The following is a 25,565-nucleotide window of genomic DNA, read 5'->3' as shown; positions in this document are numbered from 1 at the left end:
GGTTGAGGATTAAAGACCGCTTCTTCAACTCAGCATAATCAACGTCCATAGCCCACACATGATGATGAGGACGCATTCTACGCCCAGCTGGAACGTAAGTACGACAGCTGCCCAAGCCACGACGTCAAAACTATCATAGAAGATTTGAACGCTCAGGTTAGCCAAGAGGAGGAGTTTAGACCGACCATTGGGAAATTCAGCGCTCACCGGCTGACGAACAGAAACGGCCTACGACTAATTGATTTCGCCGCCTCCAAGAATATGGCCATTCGCAGCACCTACTTCCAACACAGCCTCCCGTATAGGTACACCTGGAGATCACCACTGCAGACAGAATCACAAATCGACCACGTTCTGATTGATGGACGACACTTCTCCGACATTATCGACGTCAGGACATATCGTGGGGCTAACATCGACTCTGATCACTATCTGGTGATGGTTAAACTGCGCCCAATCGTGCCGCGAGCCGAAATGTGCCGGGATAAGGATGGGAGCATCTTGACGGACGAACGTGTGGTGATCGAAAGGTGGAAGCAGCACTACGAGGAACATCTGAATGGCGCGGAGAGTACAGGCAGTGAAAGTCAAGGCAGCGGAGGAGATGACTACGTCAGTTCAGCGGACGATGGAAGCCAACCTTGAGGGAAGTTAAGGATGCCATCCAACAGCTAAAGATCAATAAAGCAACTGGGAAGGATGGTATCGGAGCTGAGCTCATCAAGATGGGCCCGGAAAAGCTAGCCACTTGCCTGCACAAATTGATAGTCAGAATCTGGGAAACTGAACAGCTACCGGAGTGGAAGGAAGGGGTTATATGCCCCATCTACAAGAAAGGCGACATGCTGGAGTGTGAGAATTTTCGAGCAATCACCATCCTTAATGCCGCCTTCAAAGTAATATCCCAGATCATCTTCCGTCGTCTGTCACCATTAGTGAACGAGTTCGTGGGACGTTATCAAGCCGGCTTCGTTGACGGCCGCTCGACTACGGACCAGATCTTTACTGTACGGCAAATCCTTTAAAAATGCCGTGAATACCAGGTCCCAACGCACCATCTGTTCGTTGATTTCAAGGCGGCATACGACAGTATAGACCGCGTAGAGCTATGGAAAATTATGGACGAGAACAGCTTCCCTGGGAAGCTTACCAGACTGATCAAAGCAACGGTGGATGGTGTGCAAAACTGTGTGAAGATTTCGGGCGAACACTCCAGTTCGTTCGAATCGCGCCGGGGACTAAGATAAGGTGATGGACTTTCGTGCCTGTTGTTCAACATTGCACTAGAAGGTGTCATGCGGAGAGCCGGGTGTAACAGCCGGGGTACAATTTTCAACAGATCCAGTCAATTTATTTGTTTCGCGGATGACATGGACATTGTCGGCCGAGCATTTGCATAGGTAGCAGAACTGTACACCCGCCTGAAACGTTAAGCAACAAAACTTGGACTGGTGGTGAATGCCTCATGCTTGTTGGCGGAACAGAGCGCGATAGGGCCCGCCTGGGAAGCAGTGTTACGATAGACGGGGATACCTTCGAGGCGGTCGAGGAATTCGTCTACCTCGGATCCTTGCTATTGGCTGATAACAATGTCAGTCGTGAAATACGAAGGCGCATCATCTGTGGAAGTCGGGCCTACTACGGGCTCCAGAAGAAACTGCGGTCAAAAAAGATTGGCCACCGTACCAAATGTGTCATGTACAAGACGCAAATAAGACCGGTTGTCCTCTACGGACATGAAACATGGACAATGCTCGAGGAGGACTTGCAAGCACTCGGAGTATTCGAGAGACGGGTGCTTAGGACCATCTTTGGCACGGTGTGCAAGAAGACGGTGTGTGGCGGCGAAGAATGAACAATGAGCTCGCCCAACTCTACGGCGAACCCAGTATCCAGAAGGTAGCTAAAGCCGGAAGGGTACGATGGGCAGGGCATGTTGCAAGAGTGTCGAACAGCAACCCTGCAAAGATGGTGTTCGCTTCCGATCCGGCAAGTACGAGACGACGTGGAGCGGAGCGAGCGAGATGGGCTGACCAGGTGCAGAACGCCTTGACGAGCGTGGGGCGTATTCGAGGATGGAGAGATGCGGCCTCGAACCGTGTATTGTGGCGTCAAATTGTTGATTCAGTGTTATCTGTTTAGATGTAGACTAAATAAATGAATGAATACTGATGGTAATCCATAGAATTGCATTGGATGAGCGTTCAACAATTGATCCCTTTAAGATTATTGAAAAATTCCCTGGAGTTCTGGCCTCAAGGTCGTCACGTATACCCGAAGGGCTAATAAGCCTTTTTAATGGTTATCTAACAATTTCTTGTACTTTACGTCTTAATGGTTATTACATTTATCCGACGAAAGTTGAGGCTCTTTGAGATCCATAGATCCAAATTAGATAAGCATTAAACAAGAAATCAAATACTTAGCAGATCCGACAAAAAGCACTAAAAGCATTTTCAGTTTCTAAAAAGGGCCTGGCCTGTAATCCAGTTCTTGAAATTCTTGGATGCCCTGGAATGGAACATCCGTTCCATTCATATCCAATTTTGTACAAATGCTCGCTAAGTGCATGTTTCTTTTCTGCAAGTAGCAAATAGACCTTTCGTTACCCATATTGACCTTAGAGCCTGTACCTCAGATCTTGGAACTCTTGGATAGTCTTAAGTAAAACGCATGTTGATGGCATGTTCCATTTAAGAATCGCTGGGAATATTGATGTATGGACCGCTGGGAGCATGTACCATATCAAAAAGGCCGATAGATGTTAGTTCATGCGTGGAGGGCTGAACACCAAAACTTCAGGGAACTCGTTGAAAATCTAGAGCATGTGATAATAACATATCCAATTTGAGTCTTTGGATTGCTATGATTATGTATCGTATTTCAATGAATTAAATGAAAATCTAGTAATTTACGCGAGATTTCTTTCAACGTCATATTCTTTTTACGTCCCCAGTAAATGACGTAAAAAGAGGTTTGGGTGTACCATAAGATACTTGAGGAGGTTAGAAGCAGAGGGGTGTAAGTGACATTTTGGTCAAATTTGAGTTGATTTCAGTTCAGTTAACAATGTTTTGGTTTTAGAACTTTTTAATGGATTGCGACCAGAATAGTGAATCTATTTGATATCCAACACCATGTTCAATACAGCGACTGGAAAAAGTTCTTTTGTCGCACTTTCCTTTAAAACGTATTTTTCAAATAATTAGTTGGGACTTACTAAATCAGTCTATCTTTATTGGCCAGAGTTTTTTTTGGTAAACTCCACGTACAATTATCGTGACAGGTACAGTTGATATTTTTCTTTTTTCGTAAAAAAGTTGATTTTTCAAAAGAAAAGTGTATAAAAATGGCCTGTCCCGGTTACTATAAATGAACGTGGTAACATTTAGAAAACTACAAGAATTCTCTGCTTATTCTACATTCGACTAATAATACCTTAGGCATAAAGTCATCTATCGGAATTCAAATTGTACGTTTGGCCGAAATGGTTATTAGTTATAGGAGACGGTGTGCCGAAAATGCAATTTGCCCGAAAAGGACATACGGCCGAAAATGTTGTTCGGCCAAACAGGTCATCGTAGTTGCTAGTCGTGATTGGCCAAGAAACAACAAATAATGCACAGCTTACCAATTGAATAGTTTTCTTGGGACTAGGAAACTATTCTCGCTGAACATGTTTCGGAGTTTCTTTAATTCAAGACCAATAACGATGCCGGTCACGTCCTCACAGTCAATTAGGATAAGGGGAGGAAAATTAGTTCGACACTCATTGCTACAAGAGACCGAGGAATCCTTTGCATCTCCATGAGCGCACTGGAAAGGAATAGAATGTTAGTTGGTAAGGTAATATATTGGAAAACGCCTTGGTAAGCGACTAATTATTTCTTTTGAACGACGCCATATTCATGATGATACAAAAACAGAAAAGCAACGCGTGTCTTTCGTATTTTCCCGTGTCTTTCGATATCTTAACTACATCGCGACGACTAAAACACGCACTGCACAACGCTTGTTCGATGGCTAATCCGAAAAAACACGAACTGAACTGATTAACTTTATTACCGGCCGCGCAGTGCAGAACACAATATTTCGGCAGATTGCACGATCGTTCTGCTGTCCGAAACAAGAGAAAACACGCACTCTGTTCGGCCAAACAGGTCATTTAATCGAAAATGCCGCTTGGCTGAAATGATCGTTTGGCTGGAAGAATCATCTAGCCGAATTTTTCGTTCAACCGAACAGGGACATACGACCGAAAAAGTTGTTCGGCCAACATATCTTTTGTCCGGAAACATCGTTTAACAAAAATTATTGTTTTGCAGAAAGAATCGTCTGATCAGGCATTGAAAAAAATCAGATCATAAGTAAAAATCGGCTAAATTCATGCCAACTTGATGTTATACTGCGGCCTAATCCCTGATGCTTTCCAGATCGTTGAAATTTGCCGTTCAGTGATTCAGTGTTTAAACATCTTCATCGCTCACCTATGGTGAACAACTGAGCGAGGCAAATCACTTGACCTAACCTAACCTAACAATGAGTGTTGTTACCATATGCTGTTAGAAAAAATAAAAAAATAAATAAAAATAAATTCTTTGAAAATTAAGAAAATTAAGTTCGCTATGAGAATGAAACTCTGACATGGGAGGCTTTGATACTTTCTCTCCTTCATCCCAGCAACTTGAAAACAGAGTGAATAAAGCAGAACACCTGATGTGTTCTGGTTTTATTCTGATAGAGCAGGCGTAACATAAATGCTCCAGTTGTAGTTTCCCTGGATACAATACCAAATTTGGCTTGGTGAACTCTGTTGCTTGTTGTTTACGCAGCAACGATCGCTCATAATCATTGTTTGGTATCCATCTAAGCAAGGCTGTTCACTCACTGACATAGGATGCTATGATTGAATTAGATCAATGCTCGTCCGCTTCACTGACGCTTTCAATGCCTGTGTCTGACCGAAAATGTCGCTAGGCCGAACTGGTCATTTGGCCGAAATAGATGTTTTTCAGAAAAATGGCTAAAATGGTCTTTATCGAAAGGTGGAAAGTGAAACGTCTCATATTTTTATCCATACTTTCCATTTCTCAATTACTATTAAGACTATTGATCGGCCAAACAACATTTTCGGCCATATGATCTGTTAAGCAAACGATATTTATGGTGGTGTGATCCGTACGGCCAAATAACATTTTCGGACATAAGACTTGCTAGGCCAAATAACATATTCAGTCACATGACATTTTTGGCCAAAAGGAATGTTCGGACAAGTGATTTTTTCAGCAAAATGATCTGTTTGGCAAAACATCATTTTCGGTCTACAAATGGTCTTTCTACCTAACGACCAATTCGGCTAAATTGCATTTTCGGCCAAATGACCAGTTCGACCGAATGACGTTTTCGGCCGTGACATGTTCCATTTCAGTCAAATGACATGTTCGGCCAAATGACTTTCGGTCAGATGGGTTTCGGCTTAATGGTTTGTTCGGCCGATTGTACGACAATTCCCCGAATGCAATTTTCCCGAATGTAACATTTCCTCGAAAAGAAAGTATCTCCCGCAAAAACAACGTTGCGATCGATTGTATGTGTCCGAACAGAGCAGCAGTCAAAGATACGTTATAGAGTGTCTTCTTGGAGATTATTACCTGAATATTCTTTGATAGTATTGAATGGTCTTGATCCTCCAAAATGTGTTGGTAAATTAAAAAGATATCAGAGTACAGTGTTTCCAAAGTAGTTTTTTTTTCTAAAATAGTCGAAAAACGGCTGCATCTTTTGAAAAAGTAAAAAAGCGAACAGTTATTCTGACTGATAGTGTTTGGGGGTAAATTTCTATCTTTGAAATCTAAATCCTGGCCTGCATATCACTTCTAAAGAACTATAAAGTAAGGAATGATATGGAAATGCTAATATCATCTTCCAAACTTAGACGTACATGTTCATGATAGAATTAGAGGCGAAAGTATAGAATTGATAGTTCCGTTAGGATACGGCAGGCATGAAGAATATTTTTATAGAAGTCGATTTGAAAGCGAGCGGAGGGCAATATGTGTGATGGCATATATCACACGACCTTCCTTCTGCCAAGCTCCCGTATGAAGGGGAAGGGAAGTATATCAGTGTGGAAGCTGATATATCTTCACTGGCAAAAGGAAGGTGGTTTGACTTGCTCATATGCCATCGCGTGCGGAAGGATTTTCTATCGACGAGTACTGTCTCCAAATTTCTAATATGACATCAGCATTTAGTCGAATAGGATTTTTATTGTACAATTCTGTTTTCTCATTGCGTAAGGGTTGTAAGTAAGTATAAAGTAAGGGTTGATGTAAATCCTTTTGAACAAAAATAATGCGTTTATCCTGAATGAGGCAATGGTGAATGTAATATCTTCTTCAAAAAGAATCCATCTCTCGGAATAATGCAATAGTAAATGTGTTCCTCCTTTAAAAGAAGGTTGTTCCCCGGAATAATGAAACAGTGATTTTTTAATAAAATATCTTCCCGGAATAAGGAAATGGGGGATGTGGTCCATTCTTTGAAAAAAGGCATTTTCACGAAGTAAGGAAATGGTAGATGTGGTCTATTTTCAGAAGCAGACGTTAGCTCGAAATAAGGCAACAGCAAATAAGTTTGCCTTTTGGGGAGCAGGTGTTTTTTCCGCAATAAGGATGAATGTGATCTCTTATTTTGATGTAGGCAAATTTGACCAGAATAAGTAAAATATATATGAGATCCCTTCCTCATTGTCCTGGATCTCCCACGGAGTCTCGCTGCTCTTATAAACGACAAACCTGTTGTTTTCAATGGTGTTGTACTTTTTATATTGGAGTGAGTCACGGAAGGTTAAGCAATGAGTATCGATTTTTTAACACTTCACCGAAAAACATTTTGCTGATGCGCGGAATAACATTTGGTGGTATGACATTTGATGGATTATACTCTTTCAGAATGACTTTTGGTGGAATGCCATTTTGCAGAATGTTCCATTAGCAAATTAGCATTCCTCGTATAAATGTACTGAAGAATAGTGGCAGTTTTGAGGAATATAACTGATTATCTCCTCTCCTTGCATTATAACGGATATACTTTTTTTTTAATTATTTTTTTTTTCGTCTCATAACGGGTAGACAAAATCATTAAAAGAAGGCATTATCTCCTCCATTCGCATTATTCCGGGCAAACGAGTTCATTTAAGGAAGGGACTATCTACCCTCTTTGTCTTATATAGGGCAAATGTGTTCATTTGAAGAAGGCATTATCTCCTAACTTCGCTTTGTACCAGAAGGCATTATCTCCTTACTTCGCCATATATCGGCCAGAAAGCATTGCCTCTTTTCACGGCTTAGTTTTCTTCTTCTTTAATGACTCTACTTTCCATCTCAAACTTAACCTACTTTTCAACTTGGTGTTTTTTTTTTCCAAGTTCGTTTATTTGGTAGGCTCAGGCGTGTATAACACTTTACGGAGCCATATTTCTTTGTGATATATACAATCAATGACATTTTTTTTCAGTTAGTAAGAGAGGGATAGGAGCCAGCGTACTCGTGGTGACTCGAGGTTAGTTTACAATATTAAAGGATGGACGAGGCTTAGGATTCGGAATCAAGGAATTTCGGCTGCTGATCCGGGCATTTGGCGTAAGGGACGATATGGCGTGTCGTCGTGCTCGAGGATTGGTTCTACTGGGAGCGTCTTCCGGATGGCCTGAGTAACGGAGATCTACGGAACATAGAGACAGAGACAGTACAAAAAAAAAACTTTGACAGAAGAAAAAAAAATTAGATTTTGATGTCAGAATCACAAATGAAACTATAAATGGCCTGCATATAGACCGCATCACGATCCCCCAAAACACCTCGAATTTCCCTGAAGGGTTGTTTACCTCGGGCCACTAGGGTATCCAATAGTCGCTTTCTGGAGGCGTCATTTTCCGAGCAGAACCAAACTACGTGATCGATGTCATCATAACCGGCTCCGCACCTACATAAGTTGCTATCGACAAGGTTTATTCTGTACAGATGTGCGTTTAGTGAATAGTGATTGGACATAAGTCTCGACATCACGCGAATGAAGCCTCGACTTAAGTCCTCACCTCTGAACCACGCTCGCCCAGAAACTTTTGGAACTATGGAAAATAGCCACCGTCCGAGTTCATTGTGTGTCCAATTCCTTTGCCAACTTTGAAGAGTACTCTGACGGACTAATGGGAAAAACTCGTTACTCGAGAGTTGTCTATCATAAACCTCACCTTCCTGTGCGCCCACCTTTGCCAGCGAGTCTGCCTTCTCATTGCCGTAGATTGAGCAGTGAGATGGGACCCAAACAAAGGTAATCTTGAATGATCTTTCGACCAAAACACGCATCTGCTCTCTTATGTTTGTAAGAAAGTAAGATGCGTGCTTAACAGGTTTCATCGACCGGAGTGCCTCGATAGAACTAAGACTATCCGAGAAGATGAAATAATGGTCTACGGGCTGATTGGAAATTATCCCCAAAGCGAAGTTAATTGCTGCCAGCTCAGCAACATAAACCGTACACGGTTCCTGAAGTTTTCGGAAGGTGGTTGAAGTTACATTGAAAACACCGAAGCCAGTGGATCCGTTGATGCGAGAACCATCAGTGAAATATCTGTTGTTGCAATTGACATGTTCATATTTTTCAGAAAAAAGTGAGGGAATAGATATTTGTCGAAGATGATCTGGTATTCCTTGAATAGCATGTTTCATGGACAGATCGTATACAATTGAGGAACTGTCTTTGGTGAAGTGAACTCGAGGGGGATTATAACACGGAAGACAAAGATCTGACGATATGTAGTTGAGATAAACTCTCAGGAATCTTGAACGACAAGTTAGTTCAAGCATATTATCGAAGTTATCTAGAACAAGTGTGTTACTTGTTCCACATTTGATGAGTATTCTAAGCGAGAGCTCCCAGTAACGGTGCTTTAAAGGAGTGACTCCAGCAAGCACCTCCAGGCTCATGTTATGCGTTGAATGCATGCAGCCAAGGGCAATACGCAAACAACGATACTGAATTCGTTCCAATTTGATCAGGTGGCAATCAGCTGCTGAGAGGAAGCAGAAGGAGCCATACTCTAAAACAGAGAGAATAGTCGTTCTATAGAGTTTGATGAGGTCTTCCGGGTGAGCACCCCACCATGTTCCGGAGATAGAACGTAGAAAATTGATCCTTTTCCGGCATTTTTGTATCAAATACTCAATGTGGAGTTTCCAAGTACATTTGGAATCAAACACGACCCCAAGGTATTTAGAAGATAAAGATTGGTTGATGTCATCATTCAACAGCTTGAGTTTCAGTTGAGCAGGATACCGCTTCTTAGTAAACACAACCAACTGAGTTTTTTGCGGTGAAAACTCGATCCCTAAATGTCTGGCCCAAACAGTCAGATTATCCAGGGTACTTTGTAAAGGTCCTTGCAAGATACCTGCACATGGACCTCTTAGAGAGATCACGGCATCATCTGCAGGTTGTCTGAGCGTGCATTGACCTTCCAAACAATTGTCAAAATCTTTAACATAGAAATTATAAAGCAAGGGACTTAAACATGACCTTTGGGGAAGGCCCATGTAACTAGTTCTGGAAGTTGTCAGAGTGCCGAGTGTGAAGTTCATTTGTTTTTCTGACAACAAATTGTACAAGAAATTATTCAAAATAACGGGTAATCCATTACTGTGCAGATTGTCTGACAGTACTTCTATGGAAACTGAATCAAAAGCGCCCTTAATGTCCAAGAATACTGAAGCCAATTGCTCCTTGTGCGCAAAGGCCAGCTGTATATCTGAAGAAAGCAACGCTAGACAATCGTTTGTTCCTTTCCCTTTTCTAAATCCAAACTGAGTATTTGAAAGCAATGGATTTTCTTCGACCCAATGGTCGACTCTTGAAAGGATCATTTTCTCCAATAATTTTCTCATGCATGATAGCATGGCAATCGGTCGGTATGAATTGTGATTAGACGCTGGTTTCCCAGGCTTTTGAATAGCTATTACTTTGACCTGTCGCCATTCAGGTGGCACAATGTTGTACTCCATGAAACAGTTGTACAGGTCAAGTAATCGTCTTTTAGCGATATCTGGGAGGTTTTTAAGAAGATTGAAATTGATGTTATCGCATCCCGGAGCAGAGTTATTCGATGAAAGAAGAGACATAGAAAGTTCCAGCATTGTGAATGGTCCACCCAATGAACCGGGATCAGTGACTGATTCTCGAAATAGCGGTTCTGCTGGTACGGAATCTGGGCAGACCTTTTTTGCGAAGTTGAATATCCATCGATTGGAGTATTCTTCACTCTCATTGGTGGAAATGCGGTTCCGCATGTTGCGAGCCGTTTTCCAAAGTGTTGTCATTGAGGTTTCTCGTGATAGTCCCTCGACAAAACGTCGCCAGTAGCTACGTTTTTTTGCCTTGAGAAGATTTTTGAGTTTTCTTTCGAGCCTACCTTTTCAAATACTCTTCAAAAAGCTCTGACCTTCCGTGTTTACGGAAGGCCTTGAAGGCATCAGATTTCTCAGAATACAACTTAGTACATTCATCATCCCATCCAGGAGTGGCTGGTCTTCTGATGACAGATGTACTTGGAACGCGTCGTTTCTGAGCTTCTAGTGCGCTTTTTTGAATCAACACAGTTAGGAATCGAAATTCATCCAAAAGGGGAAGAGTATCAGTTGATTCAATACCAATTTTTACCGCCGATGCAAATTTTTGCCAGTCAATGTTCTTCGTGAGATCGAAAGGAACATTAACTGGCTCAGATTGTTGATAGCCACTCTTAATTGTGGTGACTATCGGCATATGGTCACTACCATGGGGATCTTGAATTACCTTCCACGTGCAATCTAATGATAGTGAATTTGAACATAAAGACAGATCAATACGGCTTTGTTGACCATTTGGTCCTATTCGAGTTACTTCACCAGTGTTCAAAATATTCAAATTGAAATCGTCACACAAATCATAGAAAATAGGCGCTCTATAATCGTCATACGTTTCGCCCCATCCAATACCATGTGCGTTCATATCACCCAATATCAATACTGGAGATGATAGGAGAGAGACTGCGCTCCAAAAATGTCGACGATTAATAGAGGCATTTGGAGGAATGTACACTGAAGCTATGCAAAGATCTTTATTCTTTACATTTATTTGGCAAGCGACGATCTCTAGGCCATTAACAGTCGGAATGGGAATTCTGTAGAAGGAGTAGCACTTTTTGATCCCCAAAAGAACGCCACCATAATGATCATCCCGATCTTGGCGAATAATATTAAAATCGTGGAAGTTGATTTCATCTTCAGAAGAAAGCCATGTTTCACAGAGTGCAAATATATCGCAATCGGAATTGCGAATCAAAAACTTGAACACGTCTAATTTATTTTTCAGACTATGACAGTTCCACTGCAGCACAGTGATTGTATCTTGCATGGTCGTATTATCCATCGAAAGATACAATATCTGCAAGAAGGGGCCATGAAACAGTCAATTGCTTCAGATAACTTTCTATTGTTGGTATAAAGAGGTCAATGAGTGGCCTCAATAAATTCGGAATATTGAACAAATTCAAAAAACGGTCCACGAGGTCCTTAAAGGAGATCAATCCTCGCTTGGACGGAATATTTTTTCTGGAAGTGCGAATTGCATTTTTTCTTTCATTGATTCTCCTAACCGGATGTTTCTTGGAAACATCGGTTTTAGGCAATGGCGGGAATGTCTTGCTGCAACTAGGATCCAAAGGAGCAGTGAAGACAGATTGCTTCGGGATTTTAAATAATCCCCCATTACCTTCAGATTTTGGCAAGCTTTTATGGATGACTTTTGTTCTCTTACGGCGCGATCCCGGGGAAGACGGTTGCTTCCTCTTTTCGGGCACGTGTACCTCCGAAGAATCATCCATATCAGCTACGTCGGAGTCCAATTCATCAGTGGCAATAGAATCGTAGTAATCACTTACTCGAACGGCAGCTGAAATAGCAGCCGTGGCGGTGGTTGTGGCGGATGTGTCTTGCGACTTAACCATTTCCGCATACGACTGCTTGGAGCGCTGTACCAACGAGCGCTTCACTTTTTGGGTGCGCTTCTTGTACACCGGGCATTCTTGCAAACCATGGGGAGGATCCATGCCACAATAAGCGCACTTTGTAGCTTGTTGTTGACAGGACTCCTCCCTATGCTTTTCAAAACATTTGCCACAACGGGGCTTGTTGTCGCAAAACTCGGCAGTGTGCCCCAACTGTTTGCAGTTGGTACAATTGAACACCCTCGGCACAAAAAGACGTACCGGAAATAACATATTTTCAATATCTACATATTTTGGGAGAATCGAACCGGCGAACGTCACCCGAAGCGAACCTGACTTAGAATACACTCTTTTACCATCTACCATGGTAGCTGAATGCAACTCCTTGCAATCCAGAATATCCACAGTAGACTCCATTGCATTCTTTAAGCGGCCTTTTCCCGCAAGTGCATCCTTGCAAGTCAGGCTCGCTGCGTTGATCACATCTTCGATTTCGACCTCCCGCGAGGGGACATAAACCAAATATTCAACATTGTAGTCCTTGTCTTTAGCGATTTCGTTTGCATCCTTGTATGTAGGTGCGGTTATGCGTAGTTTGTTCCGATTTACCTGATGGAAATCAGTTTTCGGAAAACGACGCGTCAAATCTCGCTTAATGCCGAGAAAATCTAGGCTTTTCACTTTCTGCCGAAAGTAAACAACCCAAGGCCCAGGAGAAGATGCATGGTAGAATCGTGTGCGACCACCATCTTTGGGAGGCCCACTGCCCTCCGCAGTCTCCGCCTCCATTATCACCTCGCAAGGTGTTGGAAGTATAGTTATTACAAGCTGAGAACTAATAACTATTAACTAATTAGAAAAAAAAACTAATAAAAAAACTAATTCAAACTATTCTAATCAGACCCACTCTGTGGGAGAACAATACAACAATCTTTGCCACTTATCTGCGGCTGCTGCTGTAGGTAGCAGCAGTAACAATAGCCTGCTTCACTGGCGTCGCCAGAAGCAGCTGCTTCCACTCGCCGACAGTGATCGCCTTGGATCCGTAGGTAGGATACGCACTACACAATAGCACTCGCACTACCGAACACAATCCGCGATGAGACACAGCACACACGTCTGGCTCGTTCGAACTATCGGCTCGGAATCAAAACTTGGTGTTCTATTACCATTACCATGGTTATTATGCCCAACAGTTGCATGCGTATGTGTCTTGTGTGACGAGTACGATGGCTACACATATTCAAATAGAAGAGGGAGGCATTCGGGGAAATGTTTCATTCGGGGAATTGTTACATCCGGGGAATTGTTATTCGGGGAATTTGCATTCGGGGAAATTGCATTCGGGGAATTTTCGTACAATCGTTCGGCCAAGTGACACATTCGAGCAAACAAATTTCGGTCTAGTGGCCTTCGGCCAACTGCTAAAATTTCGCTTCATCATGATGGATGAGTGCATCATGCAACGCCATGATCTCGGAGAAATGTTCGCAGAATCCAGTGGTACCAATGGAATGGTGACTCGATCTTACTTTATGAACCGATCCACAAGGTCATAAGGTCTCACGAGATAGCTGTTTTGAAAATCAATAAGTGGACTTCATTTGCATCAGTCGAAAATAATACGAAATCTTCTGGATGTACGGAATAGACGTCCCAGACAACCACATTTCGCATAATAAAACATGATTTCGATCGTTTATCACACCATCAAAATTGCATAGTTTCGTATAAAATCGTGAACATCGCATAAACCACCGTACAACGTCAGATAAATAATACACATATATCGCCCCCAGTTTTGTATGTAGAAGGCATTTTCGCGACCAATGAGCGCGGAAATTCGTGAACATAGTCATCGCATAACGGAAAAGTGGCTTTATTATGCATGCACTCTGATTGTCTGAGGTAGTGCCGATTTCGTATCTTACCATCATCTTCAAATCCACGATATACGGCTGCGCATAACGCATACTCTTCGACACGAGAAGAGAGTTATACGAAAAAACAACAGGCAGCGAATGAAAGATGCTACATTAAAAAGGCACTTCCTTGAAGAACTGGAAACCTATGTCTCACATTTCCTGGAAGAAGGTTACGTAGAAGGCTAAATGGACTATCATGAGGAGCACCCTCATCGCTACGAGCAATAAAAAAATAGATGCGATGCACACTCAAAGTAAATAACGGATCACCGATGGATGAAACCTGGTAGAATATTAAAGCGATTGGAAACCTGAGGAACCACAGTTCCGGCTCTTTAATGGAATTCAGCTGCAGGGAACTAAGCGAAGCACTCATGTCAACTATACAAGCGAACTCGGATGGACGTTCTGGCCGAAGAATGGCAGAAATCCGGGCAGAACTGCCGGGAGCATTCGCCCCCTCTACGTTATTTCACGACGTCCAAATTAGGCAAAGATAAATGCGATGGTTCTAATGGAAGACGCCACTGGTCAGCTTATAACTGACCAGTCGACCAGCTGAAACATTGGATCGAATATATCGAACAATGAACCAGTCCATCATCCAGGATGATGTTCAAGGTTCGATTATTATTTATTTCCATTCCGAAGCTGCATCAATATCATCACAGTTCAAGGGGTTGATCACATTTCAGTCAAGATTATCAAATATGGCATATTTAAGCACAACTTTTCTATTTCGCAATATCTGGACACGGCTACTTACGCGGTTAACTAGATGTAGGGTGCTGAATAAATGGGATATCATGCGCAGTGATGTCTTAAGATGCAAAGAAGTCTCTGGGACACACTCTGCACAACACGGTCTTGTCCGAAATCATCTGGGCACATGGGGGCACAGGACATACAGGCAGGCCAGTGGTATAATATGAGTGAGTAGCTTTACCATCGTCCATATAGGTCTTTCAATATAAAAAAGAAATAAAATATCGGTTTTGTAATAAATTTGTTGGTCTCTTAAAAACACAACTTTTCTTGCAAATAACTAGTGGTACCATAACTGGAGGCAATATTATGAAATGCGTAGTTTGCGACTTAAATGTATTGTGCTCTTTTTATGGTCTTTCTATTTGTTGTGATATTTATCAAATGGTGATAATCCAAAATAATAATAATAAAAGTCCCCAAATAGGCACCATCTGCAGATGATCTCCATCACATTGTGCTCATGCTCTGACAAAAGCTTGTTGCGGTGTGCAGTTGTCATTAACAAGTCGACAGAACATGTTCCGCTCCACGTGGTTCTATTTTCGATACCGTGCTCCTGTGTTCAATTCCAAATTGTCATGTTTAAACTTGATTTTGAAATAGATGGAAATTGTCTAACTTCCTATCAGGCTTCAAGCTGCTAATAAGAGGTGATATTGCAAATTACTACCGGATGGAGCTAACCCCTATTAGCAAATGATATCGAGACATACCACCAGCTGTGCACCGCTTGACAACGAAGAATCCAAAAATAACGGCAGTAGATAATAAAATTTGGAGGACGATTGTCGCTTTCTTCACTGTCGAAATATCTTTTGCCTGCTCGGATATTGTAAACTGGCGGTTATCTGTCAACGTAATAAGCATGTGAGTACCAAACCTGTTCAGCGACACTATTCGTCTATAGTTCATTACCTCTATTGTTCAGCTCAAGCATAAAACTTGCACGAACATGTTTGTTTAATAAGCATACGCTATCTTTTCCTAGAGTCAACTTCCAAATCAATATGTGTAGCTCACCCAAATATCCGAACTCTTATCCAAACACAAGCCGATCATCACAACAAACGATAAGAGCCGGAATAATCTTCTATGCAGTTAGATAACACTCAACGACACATCCAGCCAGCCAACCAGCGTATACGCCGTCGTAGTCGGGCCAGCTAGAGACAAGCATCCGAAACGTGAAGGCGCTAATCATATGTGAATCAACACAATCACCACCACTACTCACAGGCAGCCAGAATGTGGCGACATTCCAACACACTGCTGCAAACTCAATTCGTTAGTTTACACTTTTCCTCATTCCGTACCTCTACGACTCCCCTGTCGTCTAACTGCGGAGTGAAAGAATTTGAGATTCTTCGTATCGGCTTTAGGATCGTCGCGACTGCAGAAAGAACATAAATTTCCTCGCGTACTCAAAGAACGCTGACAGCTTGCGTTCGGTATCCAAATGTAAAACTACAGGTCAGTGCGCGCGGAATCATTTAATTTTATCACAACCCCACCAAATTTACCGGCTGAGGTTGTTCTTGGAAACGGCACTAGGAATGGCGGATTCATCACTCAGGTTCACCCTCACAACAGGCGCGTAGTACCGCACAGCAGTGTGCTGCGGTTGAATTGAACCGACAACGTGCGGAACGTTTAACTACACGAAATCAACCGAGCGTCCTATCCGGTCAGCTGCTCTCTAATTTTTGATTGTTTCATCACAGCGGCAAACTGAAACACTCTATAATTGGCACTACTTCGGAGGCAACTCCCGCAAATCTCTACACTAGCAATCACCTTCAGCAAACAGCATTCTGGGTAACGAAAGTTGCACAAAAACATATTTCGCTTTTCCACAAAGGACCAACACAACGCGAGTTCAGGGAAGTCCTCTTCCATCAGCTGTTGTACGACCGCACGCTGTCTGCTTCAGTCGCGACTCTTTCCATAACAATTGGCAAAAATTGCAAACACCAAACATCTCATCCCCAAATGGATCCACTCAAATGTACGAACAGTAGACGCCGGAGGATGAGTTCAAACACCACACCGCATTGCCGCACGCAACCGACGTCGACGACAGCCGAGTTCGCAATCGCAGAATAAGGCGCCCTTTCGCGGGACGACGAAACAGCACGGCCGTTCCCGAGCACCGAATGAACCAGACTGAACCAACACGTTCCTCGTGAAAGGACCGTGTCATATCGGTCGGTGCGAGGAACAGGACGGATATTTGTCGCACTTGGCCGTCGTTGCTGCCGGTGCGGGTCGCACACGTTGCGAGAAACAGACCGAAAACGAAAAAAAGAAATATGGTACCGCCGCTTGTGCATTGGGAGAGTGTGGACACAAGCAGATGCCCACCTACAAACACGCGATAAGGCGAGGGTGCTTTCGGAGTGCGCTTCGCGGAGCAGCTAAGATTAATAAAATTAATAAATCGCTCAGTTTTCGTTGCCTCAGAAAGTGAAGATCCGAAAACCTTGAACACTGTTGACGCCCACGAGATTTCAAGATCCTGGTGGTTTGCAGAGAATTTGCAGAGGGTTCTAATGCCTTTTAAGGTCCTCGGAATAGCCAAGATCCTCAAGGTCATTGAGAACCTCAAGTTCTATGAGCCTTTGGAGGTTGATGGCATATTTGAGTTCGCAGAAAGGTCTTCAAATGATTTTCGCGAAGGTTTTGCCAATTTTCTTGAATTGCGATGATCAATGTTTTTCTCTTCAAAGTGTGCGAAATATATAAAAAATGCGTTTTTTGCTCTTCGATCTTGTTCTCTTGATTTCTTGTCTTCTTGTCTTCTAGTCTTCTTGTCTTCTTGTCTTCTTGTCTTCTTGTCTTCTTGTCTTCTTGTCTTCTTGTCTTCTTGTCTTCTTGTCTTTTTGACTTCTTGTATCCTTGTCTTCTTGTCTTCTTGTCTTGTCTTCTTGTCTTCTTGCCTTCTTGTCTTTTTGTCTTCTTGTCTTCTTGTCTTCTTGTCTTCTTGTATTCTTGTCTTCTTGTCTTCTTGACTTCTTGTCTTCTTGTCTTCTTGTCTTCTTGTCTTCTTGTCTTCTTGTCTTCTTGTCTTCTTGTCTTCTTGTCTTCTTGTCTTCTTGTCTTCTTGTCTTCTTGTCTTCTTGTCTTCTTGTCTTCTTGTCTTCTTGTCTTCTTGTCTTCTTGTCTTCTTGTCTTCTTGTCTTCTTGTCTTCTTGTCTTCTTGTCTTCTTGTCTTCTTGTCTTCTTGTCTTCTTGTCTTCTTGTCTTCTTGTCTTCTTGTCTTCTTGTCTTCTTGTCTTCTTGTCTTCTTGTCTTCTTGTCTTCTTGTCTTCTTGTCTTCTTGTCTTCTTGTCTTCTTATCTTCTTGTCTTCTTGTCTCCTTATCTTCTTTATTTCTTCTAGTTTTCTTGTATTCTTGTCTTCAAAAACTGATAATTTCAAATTCAAAAAAATTATTGATTATCATTCAAAAGCTTCGTCAATTCTATTTATTGGAAACCCCCTATGTCAAATGATGCAGTTATGATAAGAGTGCTGTGCCACGATGATTCCTCTTGCACCAAAATCAGTTGCTTCGCTCTTATTCTCTCTCCCTCTCCGAGTGAGATGCTTCGGGGGCCAATTCAGTGTGTTCATTTTCAGTTCTCTCTACTCTGTTGTGAATTTATTAAAGGCCTCTCTGTTTACGTTCGGTAGAACATCTGATTAGCATTGGTGGTCTATGTTTCACTTTCAGCGGAATTCCTCGCCCAGTGCAAATGTGTTTCTGTATATTGGTCAACGCGCGGTGTGCTCCCAAACACTAAATGGATTGAACTTGAAACTGCGAGACTCGAGAGCACAGCTGTGTAAGCAAGCAAAGTTCATTTGCTTTAGGATATTTGATGCTATGCGATATGTTTTTTTGTGGAATTATACTGCATGGTGCGAGTACGGATAACCATGCGTTTCCATCATTTTACTCACTCGATATTTCACATTTTATTTTTTCTAAACATTAACGGCTAACTAGTTATTGCGTTTTCTGTATAATTACTTTCTACTCGTTGGAATTCATGTCAGCTAACACATTACATATAATTATTCCGCATAGAATGTTAATTCAGTTTCCTTTTTTACAAGAAGATATGAGATTCAATAACTCGGGCTCTGTGTTTTGGATGACAAAGTAATCCATTTATGGGTTTCCAATTCCCCTCTCTTGACTTATATCTTGCAAGCCTATTTACATTGCTCTTAATTGCTTCAGAATTCAACCCCAACCTGTTGAGTCACTAATCGAATGAGAAGCAAAACAGAAAACCAAATATTATCTTCAGATTATTTGAAAGCATTGGGTTGATTTTTTTTTCTATCTGAACAGGCCTTCCATGAAAATAATCCATTTCGTAAAAAAGGCAACTCAAGGGTCAAATAACATTAGGGTTGAAGGATTTCTGTGTGAACGAGCTTCAACCAACCGAAACATAATTCTATCTTAAATAATTGCTCCAAAATGAAATGGTCGATCTTGGCTTGCGTTATGTACAAACACATCCACAATTCTGTTTTTATTCCGCTTTACATGTGAAATGCCATCATCGGTTGAATTCACCCTGTCGCCTGTCCTCCCATAATTGATGTATGTTCAATCAGACGAGCCTGTTCCTGTTCGGTTTCTGATGTGATTGTTCCGACAACCTGCCAGATGCTAATTGGATGCAAATTCCGGCTGGGAATAGACCCACCCACATCATGTTGTTGCCCCCAACTGGTGTGACCGATGCAGCTGATCTCCGTCCGGTGATGTATCTGGTCCGGACCACTGCTTCGGTCACTTTGCAAAGTGACCAAACAACACTCACCGGCAAGAGGTCATCGCACATCGGGTGAATATTTGATAAATTGGGCTTGAAAAATTGCGCATCCGAATTAAAGTATGTTTGCGTGTATTTAGGTCACTTAATCACCAAAACACGAACTGTAAGACCAGGGGATCGAGATTACAAAAGAGTTATTTTCAGTTTTCTTATTTAAAGTTTCAAAAGACAACTGGTTCTTTATATAAACTTTAATAGGTTAAAGATTTGTAATTTCGAAACTCTGAGTTCTAAACCTTTCTAGAATTCCAATGAACAAAAGGATAAGTTTAGAGTTTCAAGCGTTTTCAGGATTTGAAAACTCATAAAAGTTTCAAAAGATAATTTAAAGTTTTTAAGAGTTTTGGGATTTGAAAGATTTAGAGTTTCGAGAGTTTTTTTTAAAGAATTTTCAACACTAGTTTGGAAGTTGTATAATTATTGTCAATTTTAAGCGTCAAAAAAATAAAATTAAATAAAAAGAAAAAAATTAACTATTTCATTTATTTAAACGTTTTTTAAAGTTTTGAATTAATAAAAGACGTATGAATTGTTAACTGCTTATTGTTTGGATATATCAACAGATGTCTCGGGTCCGACAGATGTTTATTCTAACAAAGCCTAATAGAAATGGTTTAGGTTCGATAAAAATATCGTTCACTTTCGATGAATTGTGTGAATTTTTAGATTTTAAGTTCTTCACTTAATTCCAGAGCTGTTTGAAACGTACCATCGACCATCATGGTTTGTGCTATGGGCCTCCGCGATTGTGGACTTTTGAGATTAATCTATTGACTTCCACTGCTGCTAGTAGATAACCGTAGGGCCTCGCCAAACAATGAACAAAATACGAAACGGTGTTGTCTAGATTCAATTCTTAAAGATCCGTCCTGGTAGAGCTTTACAACATCAGCATTTGAAAGGTCCTCGATGGCTTTCTTTAAAAATATCCACATCCATACAAACATTGGAAGCTTATAGAGCGCTTATTCATCCAAAAATAGCTTTCTTCAGCTTAAAATGTTTGTTGAGTACTTGACTCCAGGAATAGCACCAACATAAAAGATAACCGCCAATTTCGCTACTGTGATAGAATGGTTAATTTTGTCGAAAGACACTGTTAGATCAGTAATACAATAATATCAGTAACGGCGTGTCAGTTCACGGGTGAAGCGAGCTACAACTATCTAGTGAATTTGTCTGAAATAAATCCATGTCGTTCCGCACTCTATGTTGTTCCACAGTGGGAGAGGTGTGAACAATCACGTGGCTTTGTTATCAATAGCTAACATAATTTGGGTATGTCGCTCAAAGACGAGATGCCGCGATAATTCTTGTCATCTTTTCGATCGCCCCCCACGGAACATTGTAGCATTTTTCCACATGGACAAAAATGCCACTAGCAACACTTCTCACTCCTCGTTTCCAACTTCTCGCTGTCAAAAGTAAGAAGCGCAAATTGAGAAATGAGGAGTGAGAGGTAAGGCGTCTCACTTCTCACTCCTCATTTATCACTTCTCACTGTAAAAAAAGGAAACGCAAAGTGAGTAGTGAGGCGTCTCTTTTCTCACTCCTAATTTCTCACTTTTCAATGAACTATTCGGCTAAATGACCAATTCGGTCAAATGTCCTATTAGGCCAAATGACCAAATCATGCAAACGACCCATTTGTCCAAACTACCCTTTCTGCCAAACGACCCTTTCGGCCAAATGACCCTTCCGGCTAAATGACCCTTTCGGCGAAATGACCCTTTCGGCCAAACGACCCTTTCGGACAAATGACCCAAACTACCCTTTCATCCAAACGACCCATTCGGCCAAACGACCCTTTCGGCCAAATGACCATTTCGGACAAATGACCCTTTCGGCCTAATGACCCTTACGGCCTCATGACCCTTACGGCCAAACGACTCTTTCGGCCAAATGATCCTTACGGCCAAACGACTCTTTCGGCCAAATGACCCTTTCGGCCTAATGACCTTTTCGGCCTAATGACCCTTTCGGCCAAATGACCCATTTGGTCAAATTAGCCATTCGGTCAAACGAACCTATCGGCCACATGGGTTTCGACCTAATGGCTTGTTCGGCCTATTGGCATTCGGCCAAGTGGCTTTCGGCAGAATGGGTTTCGGCCAAATGACCCTTCCCCCATTTTTTTTATTTCGTCAAGTAGAATAGGGAAGACGATGTTGGTGTACAATATTCGTATAAGGGTCTAGAAAGTTCACAAAGACTAAAATCAAAACTACCCAAGAAAATTTTGTCATTTTTGTATTGCTTTTTATTGATATTTGTGGAATATGTTTATGTCATAAGACGAGTATGTGTGTGTATGTCTGTGCGCAAACTAATCTCACTTATTTTTGAGGCACTTATCCTTAACCGATTTGCTCGCAACAAGTTGCATTCAACGCAGTATCCTGCCCTATTGTTTCGTATTGAAAATTGGCCCTATTGGGCTATCAAGAGGCTCGGAAGCCTCCTTTCGAGAGGCTCGGAAGCCTCCTTTCAAGAGGCTCGGAAGCCTCCTTTCGAGAGGGTCGGAAGCCTCCTTTCAAGAGGCTCGGAAGCCTCCTTTCAAGAGGCTCGGAAGCCTCCTTTCAAAAGGCTCGGAAGCCTCCTTTCAAGAGGCCTGGAAGCCTCCTTTCAAGAGACCCCGAAGCCTCTTTTCAAGAGGCTCAGAAGCCTCCTTTCAAGAGGCTCAGAGCCTCCTTTCAAGAGGCTCAGAAGCCTCCTTTCAAGAGAGCTCAGAAGCCTCCTTTCAAGAGGCTCAGGAAGCCTCCTTTCAAGAGGCTCAGAAGCCTCCTTTCAAGAGGCTCAGAAGCCTCCTTTCAAGAGGCTCAGAAGCCTCCTTTCAAGAGGCTCAGAAGCCTCCTTTCAAGAGGCTCAGAAGCCTCCTTTCAAGAGGCTCAGGCCTCCTTTCAAGAGGCTCAAAGCCTCCTTTCAAGAGGCCCGGAAGCCTCCTTTCAAGAGGCTCAGGCCTCCTTTCAAGAGGCTCAGAAGCCTCCTTTCAAGAGGCTCAGAAGCCTCCTTTCAAGAGGCTCAGAAGCCTCCTTTCAAGAGGCCTCAGAAGCCTCCTTTCAAGAGGCCCAGAAGCCTCCTTTCAAGAGGCTCAGCCTCCTTTCAAGAGGCTCAGAAGCCTCCTTTCAAGAGGCCTCAGAAGCCTCCTTTCAAGAGGCTCAGGAAGCCTCCCTTTCAAGAGGCTCAAGCCTCCTTTCAAGAGGCTCAGGCCTCCTTTCAAGAGGCTCGAGCCTCCTTTCAAGAGGCCTGGAAGCCTCCTTTCAAGAGGCCCGGAAGCCTCTCCAAGAGGCCCGGAAGCCTCCTTTCAAGAGGCTCAGAAGCCTCCTTTCAAGAGGCTCAGGAAGCCTCCTTTCAAGAGGCTCAGAAGCCTCCTTTCAAGAGGCCTCAAGCCTCCTTTCAAGAGGCTCAGGAAGCCTCCTTTCAAGAGGCTCAGAAGCCTCCTTTCAAGAGGCTCAGAAGCCTCCTTTCAAGAGCTCAGAAGCCTCCTTTCAAGAGGCTCAGAAGCCTCCTTTCAAGAGGCTCAGGCCTCCTTTCAAGAGGCTCAGAAGCCTCCTTTCAAGAGGCTCAGAAGCCTCCTTTCAAGAGGCTCAGGCCTCCTTTCAAGAGGCTCAGAAGCCTCCTTTCAAGAGGCTCAGAAGCCTCCTTTCAAGAGGCTCAGAAGCCTCCTTTCAAGAGGCTCAAGCCTCCTTTCAAGAGGCCTCAGAAGCCTCCTTTCAAGAGGCTCAGGAAGCCTCCTTTCAAGAGGCTCAGAAGCCTCCTTTCAAGAGGCCTGGAAGCCTCCTTTCAAGAGGCTCAGAAGCCTCCTTTCAAGAGGCCTCAGCCTCCTTTCAAGAGGCTCAAGCCTCCCTTTCAAGAGGCTCCAGCCTCCTTTCAAGAGGCCTCAAGCCTCCTTTCAAGAGGCTCAGAAGCCTCCTTTCAAGAGGCTCAGAAGCCTCCTTTCAAGAGGCCTCAGAAGCCTCCTTTCAAGAGGATCAGAAGCCTCCTTTCAAGAGGCCTCAAGCCTCCTTTCAAGAGGCCTGGAAGCCTCCTTTCAAGAGGCCTCAAGCCTCCTTTCAAGAGGCTCAGAAGCCTCCTTTCAAGAGGCTCAGAAGCCTCCTTTCAAGAGACCAGGAAGCCTGCTATCAAGGGGCCCGGAAGCCTCCTTTCAAGAAGTCCGGAAGTCTTCTTTCAAGATGCCAGGAATCCTGCTTTCACGAGGCCTGGAAGCCTCCTTTCAAGAGGCTCAGGCCTCCTTTCAAGAGGCTCAGAGCCTCCTTTCAAGAGGCTCAGGAAGCCTCCTTTCAAGAGGCCCGGAAGCCTCATTTCAAGAGGCTCAGAAGCCTCCTTTCAAGAGGCTCAGGAAGCCTCCTATCAAGAGGCTCAGAAGCCTCCTTTCAAGAGGCTCAGAAGCCTCCTTTCAAGAGGCCTCAGAGCCTCCTTTCAAGAGGCTCAGAAGCCTCCTTTCAAGAGGCTCAGGAAGCCTCCTTTCAAGAGGCTCAGAAGCCTCCTTTCAAGAGGCTCAGAAGCCTCCTTTCAAGAGGCTCAGAGCCTCCTTCAAGAGGCTCAGAAGCCTCCTTTCAAGAGGCTCCAGAGCCTCCTTTCAAGAGGCTCAGGAAGCCTCCTTTCAAGAGGCTCAGAGCCTCCTTTCAAGAGGCTCGGAAGCCTCCTTTCAAGAGGCTCAGGCCTCCTTTCAAGAGGCTCAGAGCCTCCTTTCAAGAGGCTCAGAAGCCTCCTTTCAAGAGGCTCAGGCCTCCTTTCAAGAGGCTCAGAAGCCTCCTTTCAAGAGGCCCGGAAGCCTCCTTTCAAGAGGCCCAAGCCTCCTTTCAAGAGGCCCGGAAGCCTCCTTTCAAGAGGCCCAGGCCTCCTTTCAAGAGGCCTGGAAGCCTCCTTTCAAGAGGCCCGGAAGCCTCCTTTCAAGAGGCTCGGAAGCCTCCTTTCAAGAGGCTCGGAAGCCTCCTTTCAAGAGGCTCGGAAGCCTCCTTTCATGAGGCTCGGAAGCCTCCTTTCATGAGGCCCGGAAGCCTCCTTTCAAAAGGCCAGGAAGCCTCCTTTCAAGAGGCCTGGAAGCCTCCTTTCAAGAGCCCGGAAGCCTCCTTTCAAGAGGCTCGGAAGCCTCCTTTCAAGAGGCCTGGAAGCCTCCTTTCAAGAGCCCGGAAGCCTCCTTTCAAGAGGCTCGGAAGCCTCCTTTCAAGAGGCTCGGAAGCCTCCTTTCAAGAGGCTCGGAAGCCTCCTTTCAAGAGGCTCGGAAGCCTCCTTTCATGAGGCCCGGAAGCCTCCTTTCAAAAGGCCCGGAAGCCTTATTTCAAAAGGCCCGGAATACTCAGTTGTGATGCTGTATTTTGAAGATTTCATTTAACAATAATAAAATGTTTGGCCACTTATGATTATTAAATTTTCCTTTAGTGTGCAAAAGCGGGGGAGCGCATTGCACGGTTTAAACTTGTTTGAATACACCCTTCCTAGTAGAACACTTTTAGGAGCCTAGTCTAATGATAAGATGGTTTATGAAAGTTTCGTATTAAAAAATGTCTTGGCTTTATAATTGGTATCATTGTGTCAATCATTTGATATATGATTGCAAAAATGGTAATTGGCACTAGTAAAGGATGTAATGCTAACAAAGAAGCGGAAAAACAGAAGGAAAAAAGCAGACCAATTTTAGAATAGACTTTAGGATCTACTCGACTGTTTCTGTCTAGGATAGGTATTTTGGTAGCTCTGTACACAAAACGTCTATCTTTTTATTGCATTCCTTTTCAACTCCAATTAGTAAATAGAGAGATCCATCAGAGGCATATTTTCATATCCTTTTAATACTTTCGAGATATTCAATAAAAAAACTACTCTATTCCATTGATTTTTTTTTATTTTGTTGTATGTTGTACAGTGTGCCTTGCAAAGCTTAGCGATAAACTACATGATACAAGTCTATAAAATAGCTAAACTCATCTTGATCTTGATGAGAAAAAAATTGGATGAAAGTTTTCTCAGAAAAAGCCAGTTTAAATAGCAAAC

At 43.0% G+C, this 25,565-nt stretch overlaps 1 protein-coding gene across 14 annotated transcripts in view; it reads right to left on the bottom strand.

The window, feature by feature from the left end:
- Positions 1–25,565, bottom strand: part of LOC134212544 (dual 3',5'-cyclic-AMP and -GMP phosphodiesterase 11-like) — a 390,689-nt gene that overhangs the window by 217,284 nt on the left and 147,840 nt on the right. Inside the window, exon 1 of one of the 14 annotated variants that reach the window (XM_062690509.1) lies at positions 16,257–17,706. The exons of 8 other annotated variants lie outside the window; for them this stretch is intronic. In XM_062690509.1, coding sequence (XP_062546493.1) covers positions 16,257–16,302 — 46 coding nt within the window. In that variant the 5' untranslated portion in view covers positions 16,303–17,706. Of the gene's footprint in view, positions 1–15,756; positions 17,707–25,565 lie in introns of those variants that run through there. 5 more of the 14 variants (XM_062690510.1, XM_062690511.1, XM_062690512.1 and 2 more) reach the window with 5 other exon arrangements.

The sequence above is a fragment of the Armigeres subalbatus genome, chromosome 2 (genome assembly GCF_024139115.2).
Source record: "Armigeres subalbatus isolate Guangzhou_Male chromosome 2, GZ_Asu_2, whole genome shotgun sequence".
NCBI classification, from domain to species: domain Eukaryota; kingdom Metazoa; phylum Arthropoda; class Insecta; order Diptera; family Culicidae; genus Armigeres; species Armigeres subalbatus.
The sequence above is the reverse complement of the archived record's forward strand: the minus strand, read 5'-3'. Positions and strand labels throughout refer to the sequence as shown.